Below are 21,040 nucleotides of genomic sequence, written 5' to 3'. Positions count from 1 at the left end.
CGTAGGTAAAAAAAAATGAAATTAAAATTAATAAAAATAAAATAATAATAAAAATCACGACGGTCCCACCTGATGACGGAGACTTGTGTTGCCTCCGAAACGTCGTGATTTTTTTATTATTTTATTTTTATTAATTTTAATTTCATTTTTTACCTACGTGACTTTACCGAAAAAACTAAGAGTACTACGGAGTCGTGTTCTTCATTTTTGTCTTTTCGCACAACATTAAAGTTGAGCGCGCCTCCAGGATTTGGGGGGGGGGTCACACATCACAAAGGTAACACTGCTTTCAATCGTGCCTTTTCAAAGAGTCTTGTTTGCATTGCACGAAGGCAGAGAGAGATAGAGACAAAAGGATAGAAAATAATAATGAAAAGATGGAAATCCCTGGGATTTTCGGCTCATCCGAGCAGATCTTCGTACTGCTTGCGGAAACAATCGCCGACGGGGAAAAACTCCCAGCATCTCTCCTGGTACTTCTTCCAAACGTACGATTCCTGCAACAAAACGACATGCACACCACGCGGCAATGCGGTGTGACATTTGGAGAAAGTGAATTAGATATATAATTACACTATTTGACACAATTTTTGTTCCTGGGTACTAAGTGTTATTTTTGAATTGCTTATGCCTAAAAAGTATAGAAAATGCCTATTGTTCCCCACAAACGTTGCTTTTGTGAACGAAAGACACAAATGCACACGTTTTCTCATTGAAAATAGGTACATTTCTAAATATCATTGTCCTGGTCACAAAAGCAAAGTTTGTGGGGAATATTATAAATTTTCTGTACTTTTGACGCATAAGCAATTAGGAAATAATACTACGCAGAAACACATTTTGTTGTTGTTACGCAGTGTTATTCTTAACGCCGCCCGCCAGCTACCAACATTTTTTCCCTTCTCACTTTTGTTCCTCTTGCCCGTTGCCTTCCCTTCGACTTGTACAATAAAAAGTCCGTGTCCCCCACGACAGTGGGGTGGGTGAGCCCGTTCCTCTCCCTGACCCTCCAAGCCGTGCGAGCGCTGCGTTTCGGGCTTCTGCCCCCCCCCCCCCCCCACATTTTCTGTGCCCCCCCTCCCCCCTTTACATTTTTATTGCTCGTGCATCGTCAGAATAAAAAAAAAATCACAAAAAATAAGAATCATTGTATCAAAAATAAGAATAGGTTTTACCCTTTCTGGTAATAAAACAGCAGGTTTGCAAGATGCTCAAACACCAAATAGAAACCTTTTGCAAGGAATCAACTTAGCATTCACCACACGTACTTGTGGTAGAGCATGCAAACAATCATCATTTGATAATACGCATTGTCGTTGAGACTGATTAGCCTACGCCAGAGACAGCCTTCTTCATGGTCTTGTCCCACGAGTGTCAGACCAGAGAATAGCTCGGGTTGAGCAGTCATATATCTATGGGATACATTTTTTTGGTCCTGGCAAAAAGCAAAAAAAAAAATGTCCCGTACAATATTTTTTGTTCACAGGCGTGCATTTGGAGCTCCGTCAGGGTAACCATCGTCCTGATCAGGATCACTTTGTGTGAGAAAAGTCCACGGCGGTCTCCCCCATGGAAAGACCGGCCATTGCTCAGGAATGTGGAATTTCCACCGCTTAGACTCGGGGACAACTAAACGGGATGGCCAATGCTGATTTTTAGTTTGGAGGCACAAAAGGCCTTTTGAAACAAAGAGAAACGGTCAAGAGCCTCCGCTTCGCCCGCATAGCGTCAGCAGGTGCACGCGTGAGCCACACATCAACGCAGGCTTGGCGATGTGTTTAATTTTGTTTGTCCTTCCCCCGCGCCTCCGACTAGCACGGTTGGCTACGTGCGGTGTGAAAGAAGTTCGCCATACATACAATGATGAAGATGGTTTGGCCAGCACCTGGTCATTGTTTTAAGCTTAATTGGCTGAGCTGAGGACCTGATGTTGCACTTTTTTGCCTATTTATCCAGGAAGACCACACTGAATCATGGGACTTTTTCACGAGGGTCCTGAATATTTATTTTTATTTTCAGATGACGTCAGCCAATTAACGACGAGTGTTCATTATACAAGTGGGAGGAAAGCGGAGCACCCGGAGAAAACCCCCACGCATGTGAGAAGGGGAGGGGGGGGGGCAACACCCCGATCCCCGTACGGATGTAAACGGATGGCGATTAGTTCACCTGCTGTACTGCCCTCTCCTGGGGAGGCAGGGTATGCTGGATTATAGACCACGTGCATAGCCACCGTCGCCCGACGTGAGCAGGAATCGAAGCTGTGCAGCAGAAGGCGTAGTGCAGTGTGCAAACCACTTTGCCGCCACTGACCAATGTACACGTGACGCCTTTTGTCAGGCCACTACTGGGATAAAGACCACCCCTTGTCGATGATCAGGGGGTGGTTTGACCATTCTCTTCAGAGCAGGTTGGTGAAAGGGTTTGCCCGGAACTGCTTCAGACATTGCTCACTAACTGATGTTAAAGCCGCGGCCAGGAATTCAACTCAGTGTCGCCGGGGTTTTTTAGCGTTCCGCGCCGACCACCATGCCATGTTGACGCACGACCTTGTCACTCGGAACTTGACCTTGCACGGTCGTTTTTTGGATTGTTACGTCCACCATTTTTTTTTGTGCTGGAACCAGTTTTCTTTTCCTGTGTCCCCCCCGTACAAAAAAAAAACGTGAGCATTTATTGCCCAGTGGGTTTTACCTGTGCCAAAAAATAAACCTAAACCAAATCATCACACCGGTACGGCCAATAAAATGAGCACCGTTGAATGGGAAGCCAACCGTTGTCGTCATGCGCAAGAGAATAGGCCCCGTCGTCCCCATCATGGCAATGCGGATTTTTTTTTTTGCCTTTTAGCTCAAGGTCCACAGCACAAAAAAAGAGCGGCACCATTGTTTCAACCGAGCAGCGGGATAAATTTGGCTCGTGCCTTAAATCTAATTAATTCCGCACCAGTCTCCATGGAATTGCACCCCAGACCAACAATCTCTGCAGAGAAGTGGGATTCAGATGACCAACCGCAGCCTTAAATAAAATACGGCTTGGCACACACACACACACGCGCACAGGCCACGGTGTGCAGAACAAACGTTATTCACAAGCGACCTCCGAAATTGTGTCTATCTGTAACAACACATGGCTTCATGTTGTCACCAAGCCCGCCGCTGTTTAAACAAGACAACGGACCCAGGGCATGCACAACCCAGTAAATTATTTTAGGTTAAGAAAAATAAATAAATAAATATAGGCGTATATGCCACGTGGCCTTTTTGTTCGTCTCAGCTTGCTACTCAGCCGGGAATACGTGCACAGGTTCGATTCCTGCTACAGGGCGGCTGGCAATTGGAGTCGGGGAATTAATGAAGCACACCGCTTGCCATACCGATCTCACAAATACCGTTCGTGAGACCCCTTTCAGTGTGTTGCTGATGTCGAGGACATCACCAAATCGAACGTGTTAACTGACGCTTTGTACGTCACAACTTCCATGGTGGATTTTGTCGCTGGCCGCTTGGTATGTTGGGCCTCATGGCCTGTGCTCAGGATGACGGCCTCTCAACCCCCATCCCACCATGTCACCATCCCTGATGGTCCTGCAATGCCCCAGTCCATTGCCACCTTATGATTTAACCATGCTCAGCGTGTAGCGAGTTGATGGCCTCGACCGCATCAGCAATGACTGTGCGCACATCGTGTTAAATTGGGGGGTTTTCTTGTCACCCCCAATAGCTGCAAAGACTGAACGTTTTATTGACAAGCCCTCTCCGCCGGGCACGTGAGAGGTCGTTCCCTGACGCTCGCTCTGCTCTGCGAGGGATGCAAATGATGACAACGATGTCTCGTGAATTGGGAGAGAGGAGAAATAAAAAGGTAACAACAATGACGAGGCAACGCCTGGTGTTGTGCGAATACGACTCCGACGGGGCTATCGACCAGTCTCCAGAAATCACCGCGTGTGATTTAAACCGCCGTTGTGATGCTGCGCTGCGCAGGAGCAAATACACAAAAGAAATTAGCACACACGTCGAAAGCACTTCCCTAAATAGGAAAAACGAGTGTAATAGGTGACGTTCCGTGCCATGACCTCTGCAACATCATCTTGCAGAAGGTCGTGGAAGCCACTGGGAGCTATGCACTTTTTAATCTAGATTGAAAACTCATTTCTTTGGAACTGCTTCTTGTGTTTCGTTTGCCGTCATTCCCCCCGCACCTCCGATTAGCACGGGTGGCTACGTACGGTGCGAAAAAAGTTCAACGTACGCACGTACGCACGGTACTCGCCGCGAACGTTCCAAACGGAATTTCGTCCGTGGTACGAAGCCGGTGGGGTAAGAATGGGCTGATAAGTCACAATGGTATTTAGTCGTGAAGAAAGATTAAGAGTGAAATATGACGGACAGAAGAAATGGACGTAAGAGAGAAGGGCTTTGAGAATGCGGCGCATGGACGTTGGGGGAGGGTTGGGGGGGGAGGGACCACGCAGAGCAGCGAGGCAACGTCAAAGATCGCTGCGGAATTTTTTTCACTTGAACCAAAACGCCCGGAAACCGCTTGGTGGGGGGGGGGGGTGATGCGGTGGGTGGTGTGTTGGGAAGCTTCTCCCAAACGCGAGCCTCTCCCCACGGGGTTCATTAAATCAGCGTGTTTGTAGAGCCTTTTAAACCTCCGCGTCCGCCTGCGTCACAGCCACCCCACCACCGTCGCTTCCCCCTCCACGCCGCGCTCCCCCCTTCCCTCGGTAGTGCGCCACCAGCCGGGAATAAACGACCCCCCCACCACCTACCCATGTAAATCCGTTCAGCGCCATCTGCGTCGTGCTTGATTTCCAGTCCGGTGTGTTTGTGTGTGGGTGGGGGTGGGGGGGGAGCGATGTCACAAACGCAGCGGGGACCGTGCCTGTACCGCGGGTCCTGCTTTTTCATTTTTAGCATCGCCCTTCGCTCCATTCCTTTCGCTGAAATTTCACCGCTTGTTGACGCTCCCCCTGACATGGCCGTTGGCGCGCCACCGCACCACCGAACTTTACGTTTAAAATTTTTTTTGTTTTTTCTGAAGGCGGTGGCAATACTCCGTCGACGAGCCCCAAACAAACGGTGTGGAGAGGTCACGACCACCAGAGAGTTTCGCTCAGATTGTCGGCCTCGGAGGGACGAATGGGGGCTTCGAGAGCCTTCCGGTCGTGAGCTGCCCCCCCCCCCCACGGCGGCGCCGCGTGACCGGCGAGGAAGAGTAGGCCAAAATTTGCCGACGGAGGAGTCCCTCTTGACTTCCCGCCTGGTTCCACTGAAAACCTGACCTTGGCCTTGACCTCTCTCGCGTGGAGGCTTTTCTGCCAGCAGTGGCACGAGCAGGCAACTGCTGGGCTGCGCTTTTAACTTGTATACTGTATAAACAAGTAGGCGTATGTGAACAGTGGCCTAGTAAGTCCACAAAGACAAATATCCCCCGGATAGTTTTGAACAGACTATTGGGGGAAGTGCTGTTCGCGAGCACCTATGAAGAGCCGGAACGGCACACGAGGGGGTGGGTGGACAGCACCACGCCTGGCCGCATTTGTCTCCCCCAGTGGCGATGTTCACACACCGCACCAGGTACTCATTTGAGGCTGAGTCGACCTAGGGGAGACCCGGGACCGGTTCAGACAATCGCCACTGGTGTTGACCGTGAGCGGGAATCGAACCCGGGTCGCCGGGTTCGTAGCAGAATGCGTCAACCGCTGCATTACGGCTCTCCGCTAAGTGCACAGACACACACACACACACACGCGTGTGTGTGGAACAAATTATTCCATGAGCTGTGTCCCCTGGCAACATTCCCTTGAAGTGCCAGGCGTGGTTTTGAGTGTCAAGCCCAGGATGCATGCACGCTCTGCTTTGCTGTGTGCGATGTTCCGTTTCTAATGCACGGAAGAAGAGCACTGGAGAGCTTTATGGTTGAAAGTGCCGGAGGCTCTCACGGACAAAGGTACCGTTGGAACTCTCATGGCTCAGTGTTACTGCCCGAGGCACAACACGGCGATGCAAAAATATCCCCAAGATTCCTCGGGTTCATCGTTCATGCCCGAGGCTCACAGAACCAGCGTCAGGAGCAGCGGTAGCTGTAGGGAGAGCAGCGGTAGCTGTAGGATAAGCAGCGGTAGCTGTAGGATGAGCCGCGGTAGCTGTAGGGAGATCAGCGGTAGCTGTAGGATTAGCAGCGGTAGCTGTAGGATGAGCAGCTGTAGCTGTAGGGAGAGCAGCGGTAGCTGTAGGATAAGCAGCGGTAGCTGTAGGGAGAGTAGCGGTAGCTGTAGGGAGAGCAGCGATAGTTGTAGGGAGAGCGGCAGTAGCTGTAGGGAGAGCGGCGGTAGCTGTAGGGAGAGCAGCGGTAGCTGTAGGGAGATCAGTGGTAGCTGTAGGGAGAGCAGCGGTAGCTGTAGGGAGATCAGCGGTAGCTGTAGGGAGATCAGCGGTAGCTGTAGGGAGAGCAGCGGTAGCTGTAGGGAGATCAGCGGTAGCTGTAGGGAGAGCAGCGGTAGCTGTAGGGAGATCAGCGGTAGCTGTAGGGAGAGTAGCGGTAGCTGTAGGGAGATCAGTGGTAGCTGTAGGGAGATCAGCGGTAGCTGTAGGGAGAGCAGCGGTAGCTGTAGGGAGAGCAGCGGTAGCTGTAGGGAGAGTAGCGGTAGCTGTAGGGAGATCAGTGGTAGCTGTAGGGAGATCAGCGGTAGCTGTAGGGAGAGCAGCGGTAGCTGTAGGGAGAGCAGCGGTAGCTGTAGGGAGATCAGCGGTAGCTGTAGGGAGATCAGCGGTAGCTGTAGGGAGAGCAGCGGTAGCTGTAGGGAGATCAGCGGTAGCTGTAGGGAGAGTAGCAGTAGCTGTAGGGAGAGTAGCGGTAGCTGTAGGGAGATCGGCGGTAGCTGTAGGGAGAGTAGCGGTAGCTGTAGGGAGATCAGCGGTAGCTGTAGGGAGATCGGCGGTAGCTGTAGGGAGAGTAGCGGTAGCTGTAGGGAGATCAGCGGTAGCTGTAGGGAGAGTAGCGGTAGCTGTAGGGAGATCGGCGGTAGCTGTAGGGAGAGTAGCGGTAGCTGTAGGGAGATCGGTGGTAGCTGTAAGGAGAGTAGCGGTAGCTGTAGGGAGATCGGCGGTAGCTGTAGGGAGAGTAGCGGTAGCTGTAGGGAGATCAGCGGTAGCTGTAGGGAGAGTAGCGGTAGCTGTAGGGAGATCAGCGGTAGCTGTAGGGAGATCGGCGGTAGCTGTAGGGAGATCGGCGGTAGCTGTAGGGAGAGCAGCGGTAGCTGTAGGGAGATCAGCGGTAGCTGTAGGGAGAGCAGCGGTAGCTGTATGGAGATCAGTGGTAGCTGTAGGGAGAGCGGCGGTAGCTGTAGGGAGAGCGGCGGTAGCTGTAGGGAGAGCAGCGGTAGCTGTAGGGAGATCAGCGGTAGCTGTAGGGAGATCAGCGGTAGCTGTAGGAAGATCAGCGGTAGCTCTAGGAAGATCAGCGGTAGCTGTAGGGAGATCAGCGGTAGCTGTAGGGAGATCAGCGGTAGCTGTAGGAAGATCAGCGGTAGCTGTAGGAAGATCAGCGGTAGCTGTAGGAAGATCAGCGGTAGCTGTAGGAAGATCAGCGGTAGCTGTAGGGAGATCAGCGGTAGCTGTAGGGAGATCAGCGGTAGCTGTAGGAAGATCAGCGGTAGCTCTAGGAAGATCAGCGGTAGCTGTAGGGAGATCAGCGGTAGCTGTAGGGAGATCAGCGGTAGCTGTAGGAAGATCAGCGGTAGCTGTAGGAAGATCAGCGGTAGCTGTAGGAAGATCAGCGGTAGCTGTAGGAAGATCAGCGGTAGCTGTAGGGAGATCAGCGGTAGCTGTAGGGAGAGCAGCGGTAGCTGTAGGGAGAGTAGCGGTAGCTGTAGGGAGATCAGCGGTAGCTGTAGGGAGATCAGCGGTAGCTGTAGGAAGATCAGCGGTAGCTGTAGGGAGATCAGCGGTAGCTGTAGGGAGAGTAGCGGTAGCTGTAGGAAGATCAGCGGTAGCTGTAGGGAGATCAGCGGTAGCTGTAGGGAGAGCAGCGGTAGCTGTAGGGAGATCAGCGGTAGCTGTAGGAAGATCAGCGGTAGCTGTAGGAAGATCAGCGGTAGCTGTAGGATGAGCGGCGGTAGCTGTAGGGAGAGCGGCGATAGCTGTAGGATGAGCGGCGGTAGTTGTAGGGAGAGCGGCGATAGCTGTAGGGAGATCAGCGGTAGCTGTAGGAAGATCAGCGGTAGCTGTAGGAAGATCAGCGGTAGCTGTAGGGAGATCAGCGGTAGCTGTAGGAAGATCAGCGGTAGCTGTAGGAAGATCAGCGGTAGCTGTAGGGAGATCAGCGGTAGCTGTAGGAAGATCAGCGGTAGCTGTAGGAAGATCAGCGGTAGCTGTAGGGAGATCAGCGGTAGCTGTAGGAAGATCAGCGGTAGCTGTAGGGAGATCAGCGGTAGCTGTAGGAAGATCAGCGGTAGCTGTAGGGAGAGCGGCGGTAGCTGTAGGGAGATCAGCGGTAGCTGTAGGGAGAGCGGCGGTAGCTGTAGGGAGATCAGCGGTAGCTGTAGGGAGAGCAGCGGTAGCTGTAGGGAGATCAGCGGTAGCTGTAGGGAGATCAGCGGTAGCTGTAGGGAGAGCAGCGGTAGCTGTAGGGAGATCAGCGGTAGCTGTAGGGAGAGCGGCGGTAGCTGTAGGGAGATCAGCGGTAGCTGTAGGGAGATCAGCGGTAGCTGTAGGGAGATCAGCGGTAGCTGTAGGGAGAGCGGCGGTAGCTGTAGGGAGATCAGCGGTAGCTGTAGGGAGAGCGGCGGTAGCTGTAGGGAGATCAGCGGTAGCTGTAGGGAGAGCAGCGGTAGCTGTAGGGAGATCAGCGGTAGCTGTAGGGAGATCAGCGGTAGCTGTAGGGAGATCAGCGGTAGCTGTAGGGAGAGCGGCGGTAGCTGTAGGGAGATCAGCGGTAGCTGTAGGGAGAGCAGCGGTAGCTGTAGGAAGATCAGCGGTAGCTGTAGGGAGATCAGCGGTAGCTGTAGGGAGATCAGCGGTAGCTGTAGGGAGAGCGGCGGTAGCTGTAGGGAGATCAGCGGTAGCTGTAGGGAGAGCGGCGGTAGCTGTAGGGAGATCAGCGGTAGCTGTAGGGAGAGCAGCGGTAGCTGTAGGGAGATCAGCGGTAGCTGTAGGGAGATCAGCGGTAGCTGTAGGGAGAGCAGCGGTAGCTGTAGGGAGATCAGCGGTAGCTGTAGGGAGATCAGCGGTAGCTGTAGGGAGAGCAGCGGTAGCTGTAGGGAGATCAGCGGTAGCTGTAGGGAGATCAGCGGTAGCTGTAGGGAGATCAGCGGTAGCTGTAGGGAGATCAGCGGTAGCTGTAGGGAGATCAGCGGTAGCTGTAGGGAGAGCAGCGGTAGCTGTAGGGAGATCAGCGGTAGCTGTAAGGAGAGCGGCGGTAGCTGTAGGGAGATCAGCGGTAGCTGTAGGGAGATCAGCGGTAGCTGTAGGGAGATCAGCGGTAGCTGTAGGGAGAGCAGCGGTAGCTGTAGGGAGATCAGCGGTAGCTGTAGGGAGAGCGGCAGTAGCTGTAGGGAGATCAGCGGTAGCTGTAGGGAGAGCGGTGGTAGCTGTAGGGAGAGCAGCAGTAGCTGTAGGGAGAGCGGTGGTAGCTGTAGGGAGAGCGGCGGTAGCTGTAGGGAGAGCGGCGGTAGCTGTAGGGAGAGCAGCGGTAGCTGTAGGGAGATCAGCGGTAGCTGTAGGGAGAGCGGCGGTAGCTGTAGGGAGAGCAGCGGTAGCTGTAGGGAGATCAGCGGTAGCTGTAGGGAGAGCAGCGGTAGCTGTAGGGAGATCAGCGGTAGCTGTAGGGAGAGCGGCGGTAGCTGTAGGGAGATCAGCGGTAGCTGTAGGGAGATCAGCGGTAGCTGTAGGGAGAGCAGCGGTAGCTGTAGGGAGATCAGCGGTAGCTGTAGGGAGAGCGGCGGTAGCTGTAGGGAGATCAGCGGTAGCTGTAGGGAGAGCGGTGGTAGCTGTAGGGAGAGCAGCAGTAGCTGTAGGGAGAGCGGTGGTAGCTGTAGGGAGAGCGGCGGTAGCTGTAGGGAGAGCGGCGGTAGCTGTAGGGAGAGCAGCGGTAGCTGTAGGGAGATCAGCGGTAGCTGTAGGGAGAGCGGCGGTAGCTGTAGGGAGAGCAGCGGTAGCTGTAGGGAGATCAGCAGTAGCTGTAGGGAGAGCGGCGGTAGCTGTAGCTGCGAGCAGCTCTTACGTGAATATTTGTCTCTTTCATCTCGCTCTGCATCAAACTCCTTGTATCACTCCCTTGCATCGAACAGCGCTTCTCATACTTCTCTCTCTCCCTCTCGCTCTCCATCTCTCTCCCTCTCTCTCAAGGTTCAGCAAATGCCATTTTAATTAAATTGCTAATGAGTGCTGGTGAAATACCATCAGCAAATATTAATAAAGGGCCCCGTTGCAACGCACTGTTGTGCCCAATCGGTTCACCTCCGGAGGGAGGCTCCTTTTTTTAAATAATCCTCACCCCACGAACGCGATATAATCAAGTCCCTACGTTTCCACACACACACACACCAAAAAAAATTACACGGCACCGCAAGAAGCGACGCAATCGAGGGGAAGGCGTTGATGCCACACACCGACCGATTCGAACGACGAGGGAGCTCGCAGCGTAAACGCAACGGACCCAGAGGTGGCTCACGCGGCACACGACGGCTTGTGTTCTAGCACACAGCCTGCCGTGCTGAGAATCTCTGGGTCCGGATTCTGGGCGGCGTCTGGAAGATATATTGGCCTATCATCTTCTTGGTTCTTTCGGTAAAGTCACGTAGAAGGGAAATAATAAAATAATAAAAATGAAACATAATAAAATACAATTCTCACGACGTTTCGGCCACAACGCAAGCAGCCGTCCTCAGGTGAAGAACAGGTCTGTCGGAAAGACAGCGTCTGAATGTCTTTCCGACAGACCTGTTCTTCGCCTGAGGACGGCTGCTTGCGTTGTGGCCGAAACGTCGTGAGAATTATTTTATTATGTTTTATTTTTATTATTTTATTACTTCCCTTCTACGTGACTTTACCGAAAGAATCAAAAAGATGAATCCCTGCAGTCACGAAAGCTTTAAATCGAAATATATTGGCCTATTCTTCGCGCGGCCCGGGCTGGACAACTCTCAGCTTTAAGACGTTTTGCCCATTAATTTCAACTGCTTGCCCCCCCCCCCCCCCCCGAGAGATGGAATCTGACCGGTGACCTCTGGATTGCAAGGTCACTTGTGCTGCTAACCATTACGCTGCTGTGGCAGGTCCCTGGAAAGAGTAATAACAGGTTTGTTCTTTTATATAACCAACGAGACGAAATTAAGATTTCGACATTTCGGCTCACTTAAGAGGCCAATTGGCTAAACGGGTCAAGATCCTCCGTTCTTCAGAGACAGTGAATCAAAAGAAGGTGTTATTGTCTCGAATTAGCCTGTTATTCTTTGTATATGTTCACCGAAGCAGAAACTTGATAGCCTGCTGTGGTCATAGCCCTTCACTCACGACCTCATTGCATTGCTATGAGTTCACATCCCATTGAAGTAATGCTACAGTACACTTCATGACCAATCATCCCTTTGGAGTTGATAAAATAGGTACCACTTTGTGGACAGAGTTAGTTGTCTGAGAGAGGGAGATGCCTCTCCACCATTGGAGGTTGGGGGGTATATTGCACTAATAAACAAACGCACATTCAAAATACTTTAAATAATTCTTGCACGTGCATATATTCTGGGCTGAAACATCGATTGTTCACCAATAAACCGGGTAATCGTTAACATCCCTGGTTTTCATAACGAGAGCTCACATGAGGACAGGCGCCAAAGACTCACGGAGAACGTGACAAAACGTAATATAAATCCCCAGGTCATCACCTAATTATCTTTAACTACCCAATTACCTTCCGCTTTAATATTCTCCACTAACCGTCCCATGGGATCACTGTGCAGCCACTGACAATTTCTGTCTTCGGAAATAAACAAAGGGGCCGCGGGGTCCTCATTTGCAGGATGAACGCGTGCGTGCCGTGCGTAATCACAGAGTTTTGTTTATCTTATTCATGATGACCACTTCACAACCATCATCGTCCGGCGGTGAATCTACTGCCGGACGATGATGAAGGCCTTCCCCTAAAGCCGCTGCCGCCACCCATCACGATCGTGCGACGCGACAATTCACGAGGCACCACCTGCACACCAACTGAATTCATCGCTCCATCTCCCTGGATGGTCATTCTCTTGGATGGTTTTCTTTTTCCTTGGCTGCCACTCGACTGACAACTTGCTTTTGTGCAAAGTGAGTTACATTTCAAATATCTCCCTGCTCAAATGAATGACAGAGGCAGAACGATATTGTTATTATACTTTTCGATTTAAAGCTTTCGTGACTGCAGGGATTCATATTCTTGGTTCTTTTGGTAAAGTCACGTAGAAGGGAAATAATAAAATAATAAAAATAAAACATAATAAAATAAAATTGTATTATTTATTATTTTTATTATTCATTATAACGCAATCAGCCATCTGCTTGTGTTGTGGCCGAAACGTCGTGAGAATTTTATTATGTTTTATTTTTATTATTTTATTATTTACCTTCTACATGACTTTACCGAAAGTACCAATAATATGTTATTATACTCTTTGGTTCTTTCGGTAAAGTCACGTAGGTATAAAATAAAATAAGACGTTTCGATCGCAACACAAGCGGTCGTCTTCAGGCCTACAGCACGAAAGCTTCCAATCAAGATCAATGTTATTATTTGTTGACTTACTATTGTTATTTTACCAGGTAAGGCTCACTCGCCTATGTAGCTCTTTCTCAGAAGCGGCCTGGCCACACAGATGGTCGCTCAACGAAGCGGCTCATCATCTTTTGGAAATGTATAGCAGCCAAATCCTCTAAAACGAAAGTTGTTTCTAAATGTGGAGGGAAAAACTGGAGGACCCCAGAGAAAAACCCACGCGACCACGGGAAGAGAGACACAAGCTCCAAATATAGAGCAGCAGGCATCAGGGCCGGGATCGAACCTATGACCTCCTGTATACCAGGCGAGAAAGTTAACATTCCGCGACCTCCTGTATACCAGGCGAGGTAGTTAACATCTCGCCACTGTGGCGAGAGGCATCCACTGGAAGCCATGAGGTAATGGTGGAAATTCCTCATTACCATGGCAGAGGTAAGTCTCTCCATAGGATGACTAAAAAGCTGTCAATACAAAGTGATCCTTTTTTACTTAGCCCCGAAAGACAGATGGGTTAAATCGTTCGCCAACCAGGATTTGTATTCACTGGCTTCCGACAGTTGATTTGGCAGCCAAAATATTGTAAGTAAAATGAAAAGAAAACGTTGTTTAAAAAAATTGTATAAAACCAAGAATTTCAATTAAAAATCATTACGTAACAGACAGACAGAATAATAATGTTGATACCGTGTGGGGAGGCCAGCAGTGGAGTAACGAGATCAAGCATGATTATCACAGTTACATAATATCACGTTAAATAGCATTAAGGATTAAAAAAAACAGAATGAGTGCATAACAGATTGACAAGGGGCAGTACATTATTTGTTTCAGTATTTGAAAATATATAAGTAATAAAAAATTATAAATTATTTCGTTCCCACAAACGTAAAACGGAGTTCGTCCAGCCGCTGCAAGTTTTTTTAAATATCCAGAATGTCAAATATTTTTTGGTACGAATTAATTGGCTATTAAAACGTGCGTTCATAGCTCGTGTCGTGCAACAGTGGCGTTTGCATCGGTGTGTACCACCGAGGAAAAGCACGTCTACCGGGAAACATTTTAATTACGGACGCAAAGGGGCAACTATTTTTTTTACATCGATTGCAATCCATTGATTTACGTGAGTTCTTAAGCCTCCCTTACCTGTCCAGTGTGCTCCGTCTCATCTTTATTGATCAGGTACATGAAGAAAAATCTGAAAGACGGAGAAACGCACAACGCATTAATCTTCGTGACTCGTTCAAAATGCGCGAATTACATTTGCAACATACACAACCAACCGCCACGACACAGCCGGCTTGGGGAGGAGGCCTTGAATCAGCAGAAGGTTCAGACAGGGCTGTAAATTATTCATGATTATAACAGAAACGTCCATATATGTCACGTGTAATGAAAGTGGAAGTGGGCTCCATGCTCAAAGGAGCAGTGTTTTGTTTGTGTCAAACTTGGAACCGTATCTTAGAGAGAGAGGGCCCTTGCCAAAAGACATCTGGGCAGCTCACCAACATTGGTTCAAGCAGAGCCTGACTCTGCTGATGAGACGCTGAATGTTGAAACCGGGTCCAGAGCTTTGCTTGTGTTGAACCAATGCCGCTGATATTTTTTTTGCCACTCCCAGAAGGTTGTGTGTGGCCGATGGGATGTATAAAAAAAACTACTTATGATTCATATGGAAGGACAGGCATGTGAAGGAAGCGTATTGTGAGACTATTTATTTAGCGTGTGGTGTGTGTCGCTGTTGGCATTCCCGAAATCCATGGTGGAAACTCTTCATCAACGTTGTCATCACCATCACCGATGATTCCTCTGGGGATCGGTAACACAAGCGCCGCCTGATGAATGATGAGGTCCACCGTGTTTGGAAAGCAGTCAACAGCAATTGTCAAAAATGTTTATTGTTGCAATTTTGTATTGCTTTTATTTGTAAACAATTAAGAGCCCAATGACAATATCAGGAGGACCTGGGCCAAGATACATTTTCCATACAGGAAAATAAACTTAAACAAAAATATAATAAGATCCTAAGAACCAACGTAGAATTATAGAATCTACATAATTAGGCCATTTCCAGAGATGAGCAGCGGTCAGCCATTAACTTGCGCATGAAGACACTTTGACTGAAATGTTTTATATTTTTGAGGTGACCGAGTAGCTTAGAGGTCACAGCGCTCAGCCGATTCCTCTGAGACCGTGAGTTCGAATGCAGGCGACTACTCGTGATTAAAACCAGGTCATCGAGTGTACTGTAGTGAGTTCATTATCTCAGCCTGGTCACCGAGAAATGCGCAAAAAAACCCATCAAATAAAATTTGTCTCGTCACTTAATTTGACAAAAATTCTGAGAATTAAATTTTTTTACATTGGTTTGTCTGTCACGTGACAAACATTACTCTCTCTGGCAGGATGGGTAGGAAAGTGCTGCCCCTCCTATTGTGCGGACCAGAGATCACTTAAAACGATCTCAGTAGTAGTTCTGTGATATTCTTGGTTCTTTCGGTAAAGTCACGTAGAAGGGAAATAATAACATAATAAAAATAAAACATAATACAAATTCTCACGACGTTTCGGCCACAACGCAAGCAGCCGTCCTCAGGTGCTTGCGTTGTGGCCGAAATGTGGTGATAATTTGTATTATGTTTAATTTTTATAATTGTATTACTTCCCTTCGACGTGACTTTACTGAAAGAACCAAGAATATGAATCGCTGCAGTCACGAAAGCTTTCAATCGAAATTTAGTTCTGTGATATCCGCTTCTGTGGGGCATTGTCTTCCATTGAGAGGTGCGCTGCTGTTGTGAGAGATCCGAATGGATTGTTTGTCTCGTGACATAACACCGAGAGCATAATGGAAATAAAATGGTAATAACGCGAGATTTTATTATCATTCTCATTTTACAAGCCATACAAACAAGACAACGCCGTGATGTATATAATGGAACATGTATAATATAATGGACCAAAGTAGAGCTGTGATAGGCATTGTCTGCACAATGACAGGGTTGAAATAGGGTTTGAAAGTCAAGACAATTCGACTTGAGGTCTTGACGAGAAAAAGTGTTGGAATTGCACACTCATTACGATGTCAATATCCTGCTCATTAATGGCAAACGGTTTGTACACACGGCACAATTTGATGAGCATTTCGGCTTTGCGACGATGCCCATCACTCACACGCACATCTCCTGAGCGCGTTCATGATCCCTCGGGGGTAAAACTGTGAACATTCCATTGCCCCTGCGTGCCACGTCAGTACATTTTTTTTACGTACCTTTCTGTAATTTCCCTTTTCAAATTATGTTTCAATTAACTTTCAGCATGTCCTTGTTTATCCGGGAAAGTGTCACTCAGAACTTTCATTTTTGAGCAAAGGTTCCGCATGAGTGTGTACCCAATAACTTTGCGAGCATTTTGCGGGTGACCGTGTGTGTGTGTGTGGAGCTAACAGCACTTGCCCCAACAGTCTGTTCAGGCTATACGGGGGATCTTTGTCTTTTTGTGAAGCAGTAGGTTAGCGGTTAGCGTGTTGCGTTACAAACCTGGCAACCCGAGTTCGATTCTCCCTTAACGGCCAACACCAGTGACGATGATATGAACTGGTTCTGGGCCTCCCCTAGGTCGACTCAGCCTCAAATGAGTACCTGGTGCGGCATATAACATCATCGCAAATGAGGAGGCAAAGGCGGCCTGGCATGGTGCTGGCCACCTACTCCCCTTTGTGTACCCGTGCCGGCCTTCATAGGTGCTCGCTAACAGCACTTGCCCCAACAGTCTGCTAAGGCTGTAGGGGGGATCTTTGTCTTCATTTAGATTGCAGCGTACCCGGAGAAAACCCACCCTCGCAGAAAGGGTCACGTGCATGTAAACGTCACGGACATGTTCACTGGACCGCGATCTTTGGAATTCTGAGCACCTAATTACCTCCGTGATCTAAGTCAATGAATCGGGATTACAAGACGGTAATCATCACCGCGTGCTGGCAGCTTTCACAGGCCCGGTGCTGACTCACCTTGTGCCACGCAGGGACAGCTGCCACTCTGGGGGGCCCTTTCAATGCTTGAGATGACATATAATGTCATTCACTTTCTCGGGACATTTCAGCGCCATTAGAAATGTAAAAAAAATATTCGTATTATTACGAGCTATCATACGTGGCACCAAATGTTGAATGGCATTCGTATGTCACCGTGGCCCTACATGAAACGCATTCAATGTTGGATCGCCCTATGCCAACTGAGACACATTTGTGACCTCTTAGGATTATGTCTTGACGTCTCTTTAAGGATCTATCCTACCTGCCGACCACGACTAACTTTTGCCCTCCCGGTTGGGCACGCTGGCGCAGTGCTTGCAGCGCGCACACTGCGGAGATCGATGATGCTCGAGTCAAGTCAAGTTTATTTTGTTAAACCAGGTTGAGAAGTCAAGAGACCAGGATAATGGAGGTCTCGTTTGCACGAGTGACCTGGGTCAACAGCAACACGACAGAGGGTAATGAAAATAAAATAAGTGATGGCAACGAAGCAAAGATATGCTGCGATTCTCATCGGAATCGGAATGTGTATTTACACTGCAAGAGGAATCCGATGAGCTGTGAAGCTCTTTTTAACAGAGGTCCAGCTCGGGGCACGTGGTAAGAACGTTGCAACAATAAACAATACAAAAACGTGATAGCTGCGCAAAGTACAAAAGACAAGCAAACAGATCACCCAAAACACAAACAAATACAACACGAAAGCATCCCCATCCTACAAGGAAAAGCCCACTGAGGTATTAACTTATTCTTCTTGGTTCTTTCGGTAAAGTCACGTAGAATGGAAATAATAAAATAATAAAAATAAAACATTATAAAATAATTCTCACGACGTTTCGGCCACAACGCAAGCAGCCGTCCTCAGGTGGAGAACAGTACTGTTGTTCTACATTTACACTCACATTTACACTCTGTCGAGAAGACAGAGCTGTTCTCCACCTGAGGACGGCTGCTTGCGTTGTGGCCTAAACGTCGTGAGAATTATTTTATTGTTTTATTTTTATTATTTCCATTCTACGTGACTTTACCGAAAGAACCAAGAAGATGAATCCCTGCAGTCACGAAAGCTTTAAATCGAAATATTAACTTATTGTTCAGAAATGACCTGGACACAAATGATGGCTCAGCAACGTGGCTTATCATTTGGACGCTTCAGTGTGTGATACCCAACCAGGTGGCCGCACGATGGCAGTACGGCAAGTAGGATGTCGACCTCTCTTCATATATATTGCGTGAGCGCTGCGCTCTCTCCAAGTGGCCTATGCTCAAATCACCGCCGAAGCTAAGCAGCGTTTTGTGGTCGGAGATGATGAAGCTTCGTCGGGCAACTGCAGTGCGTAATTGGGCATTCATATGCGGCATTTAATGATTGATACGTCAATTAATGTTGTTGTTGTTCTACATTTACACTCGCAATACACATACACGATGCTCAATTATTTATGAATATACGTTCATTACATGCTCATGTTACATTCATGGCAACGGATTTGGGAAAGAAAAAAACGATAAAGACGTAACACCAAATAAAGGAAAAGCTACGGCAAAACATGAAACAAGAATTAATATCATATTGCTCAAACGACAAACCGCGACCTGGAGTTTTAACAATTTATCGAATCCCTGAGGTGGGAGGGGGGGTAATGAATTGTTCATATTGATCTGACGATGCATTGACTCCTAAATAGGAATAGATGAATACAGGCAGTCCCCGACTTATGATCATCCACACTTACAAACGAGCTTCCATGCAAGGCATACACATTTTTTAATCATCCCGACTTGCGAATCGGCGAACCGAACCGCTGAACCGTTTTGTTCGGCGCAGCGATCCTCCGCGAGATGCAACGAGTCCCCAGTATCCCGCGTGATGTGCAATGGCGATGAGCGACATTGTGCTACAACGACCGCACGTGCATTCAAATACACTCAATTATTGTTGTTCCGACTTACGAACCGTTCGACTTACGGACGGGTAAATTTCGATTTAAAGCTTTCGTGACTGCAGGGATTCATCTTCTTGGTTCTTTCGGTAAAGTAACGTCGAAGGGAAATAAAAAAATAAAACATCATAAAATCATTCTCACGACGTTTCGGCCACAACGCAAGCAGCCGTCCTCAGGTGAAGAACAGGTCTGTCGGGAAGACAGCGTCCATTCAGACGCGTCCATTCACACGCTGTCTTCCTGACAGACCTGTTCATCACCTGAGGACGGCTGCTTGCGTTGTGGCCGAAACGTCGTGAGAATTATTTTATTATGTTTTATTTTTATTATTATTTCCCTTCTACGTGACTTTACGGACGGGTCTCGGGGGACGGGTCTCGGGAAACGGAACCCGTTCTCGAGCCGGCGACTGCCCATGCACTGCACGCTGATCATGCGCGTGGAAAATCTCAGGCGCCTCTTGCAAATGAGACTCGGGCTGGTTGTATTGAGTTTTCCCCGGTTCAACAAAATAAACAAGTATTTAAGATGCATATATGCTGCATGTGACTACTAACTCAATACATTCGTCGATAACGCCGTGGGCCTTTGAAAGGAAGAAAAAAACGTGGTAATAATTTGCATTTGTAAGGTGCATTTCATCCGTAGATTCCAATGTGCTGCGAATGGAAAACAGGAAATGAACAGAATCTGCAGGGTGAACGGACAGCCAGAACTAGGAGGGGGTAAAAGCCAGTAAATATAAAGACTTAAATATACACAACGATTCTGATTGTCTTGTTAGCAAAGCGTTATAAAGCTTGGTAGCTGTATTGGCAAAATCCCAATCACCCTAGGAAATGAGCCTCGACTTTGGAGTGCTTATTAGATGGCTATTTCAAAGATCTGAGGGACCTCGTCGGAGTCTTAAGATGGATCAGTTCCTGTAAATGTTATGTATGTGGAACTTCTTTCGCACCGTACGTAGCCAGCCGTGCTAATCGGAGGTGTGAGGCTAACCCACTGAGTGCCTTGTAGGTCAGCAGCCTTGTAGGTCATATAATGGGCAGCACTTCAGGCAATGGACGTTCTTTATAGCACATCAAATACAATAATTGATTGAATGCAGCTCGTTCACTTAACCCCTGCAGCCACTAGATGCACTACACCACACCATGATGCAAATATATATCCTTTAATCAAGTCATAGTCCCACAATTCATGGCAATTCTCTTGAAAATTTTCACGCGACCAATTGGAACAGGTGTAACACCTTACAAGCCTTTTATTGTCATATGTTATATGCAAATTTGTTTATTAGATTAATTAGGAATGAATTGCTGAAGGATTTGCTGTTGTTAAATAGCTACTACTAGTGAAACTATGCGGATACCAATTCAAAAACCATTCATCAGAGAAACGCTTACCACGCCCAAAGGTGTTAAGTGCAGTCTCCAACTCGTATTATCCACTGGATCCCTCTGGACTCTCTATTTATGTGTTATATAAAAGGGCATTCCCCCCTTAATTTAAGGCCACAGTGTATTTTTTTACAAAAGTGTTTAATAAAATATATACAGTGCAAAGGCGGAGGGGGTGGGGTGTCACTGAACAAACAATTTAAGCCCCCGAGGAGCCAGATGTGAATGCATAAGTTGCACAACCACACCGCTATGATGGATGTGCTCATTCGGTCTTCAGCGACCAGGCCAGAGACCGTCACCTCTCTCTCTCTCTCTCTCCACTCGAGACTTCTACCTCGCCTTGGGCTCCCGGGACTCAATCCCCGGAACCCTAGCTGCGGGGTTGAGGCCCTGGGTCTCTGCGGTGCTGGATATGGGCTCCATCCATCCGCGATACGCATTTTTTTTTTCATCCCCCGGGGTAAAAACCCAAGCGGCCAAATCAGTATTTAAGACGGCGTCCGTCGCGAGCAGCGTAAGGGAAGGTGCAATGCGGTCGAAGCAACGGCGTCGTGAATCTGTCCATCAAAGTAAAAGATTTTCAGACAATGCGCTTAATTAAAATTATTTTTAAAAACACCGAAACGGAATGCGATCGGGCGCCCCCATGTTTTATTAATGCCACGCAATTACATTCATTGTGCCGTTGTAGCGCGCGCCGCTAATTGCGTTTCAAGTTGCCGTGTCTGGGGTTTTTGTTTGGTCGAGGGAAAGTCGGGACCGTTCCCGAGTTTCCAATTACATTTTTTGTTGTTTTGCATAAAAAATTTCATAAGCGCCCGAAATTATTGTGAAAGTAATTTTTTTTCTTCTAATGCAAATAGGATGGATACAACAACAAAAATGTAGACATCGTTTAAAAA

General features: G+C 48.4%; 1 protein-coding gene across 1 annotated transcript in view; it reads right to left on the bottom strand.

The window, feature by feature from the left end:
- Positions 1-333: 333 nt before the first annotated feature.
- Positions 334-21,040, bottom strand: part of LOC144949015 (ryanodine receptor 2-like) — a 260,188-nt gene continuing 239,481 nt past the window's right edge. The window contains exons 109-110 of the mRNA XM_078878800.1: positions 13,903-13,954; positions 334-497 (exon numbers count right to left, since the gene is read on the bottom strand). Of these exons, the coding sequence (XP_078734926.1) occupies positions 402-497; positions 13,903-13,954 (148 nt within the window). The 3' untranslated portion in view covers positions 334-401. The remainder of the gene's footprint in view (positions 498-13,902; positions 13,955-21,040) is intronic.

This window comes from Lampetra fluviatilis, chromosome 52 (genome assembly GCF_964198595.1).
Source record: "Lampetra fluviatilis chromosome 52, kcLamFluv1.1, whole genome shotgun sequence".
NCBI classification, from domain to species: domain Eukaryota; kingdom Metazoa; phylum Chordata; class Hyperoartia; order Petromyzontiformes; family Petromyzontidae; genus Lampetra; species Lampetra fluviatilis.
This window is presented reverse-complemented; position numbering and strand designations above follow the sequence as displayed.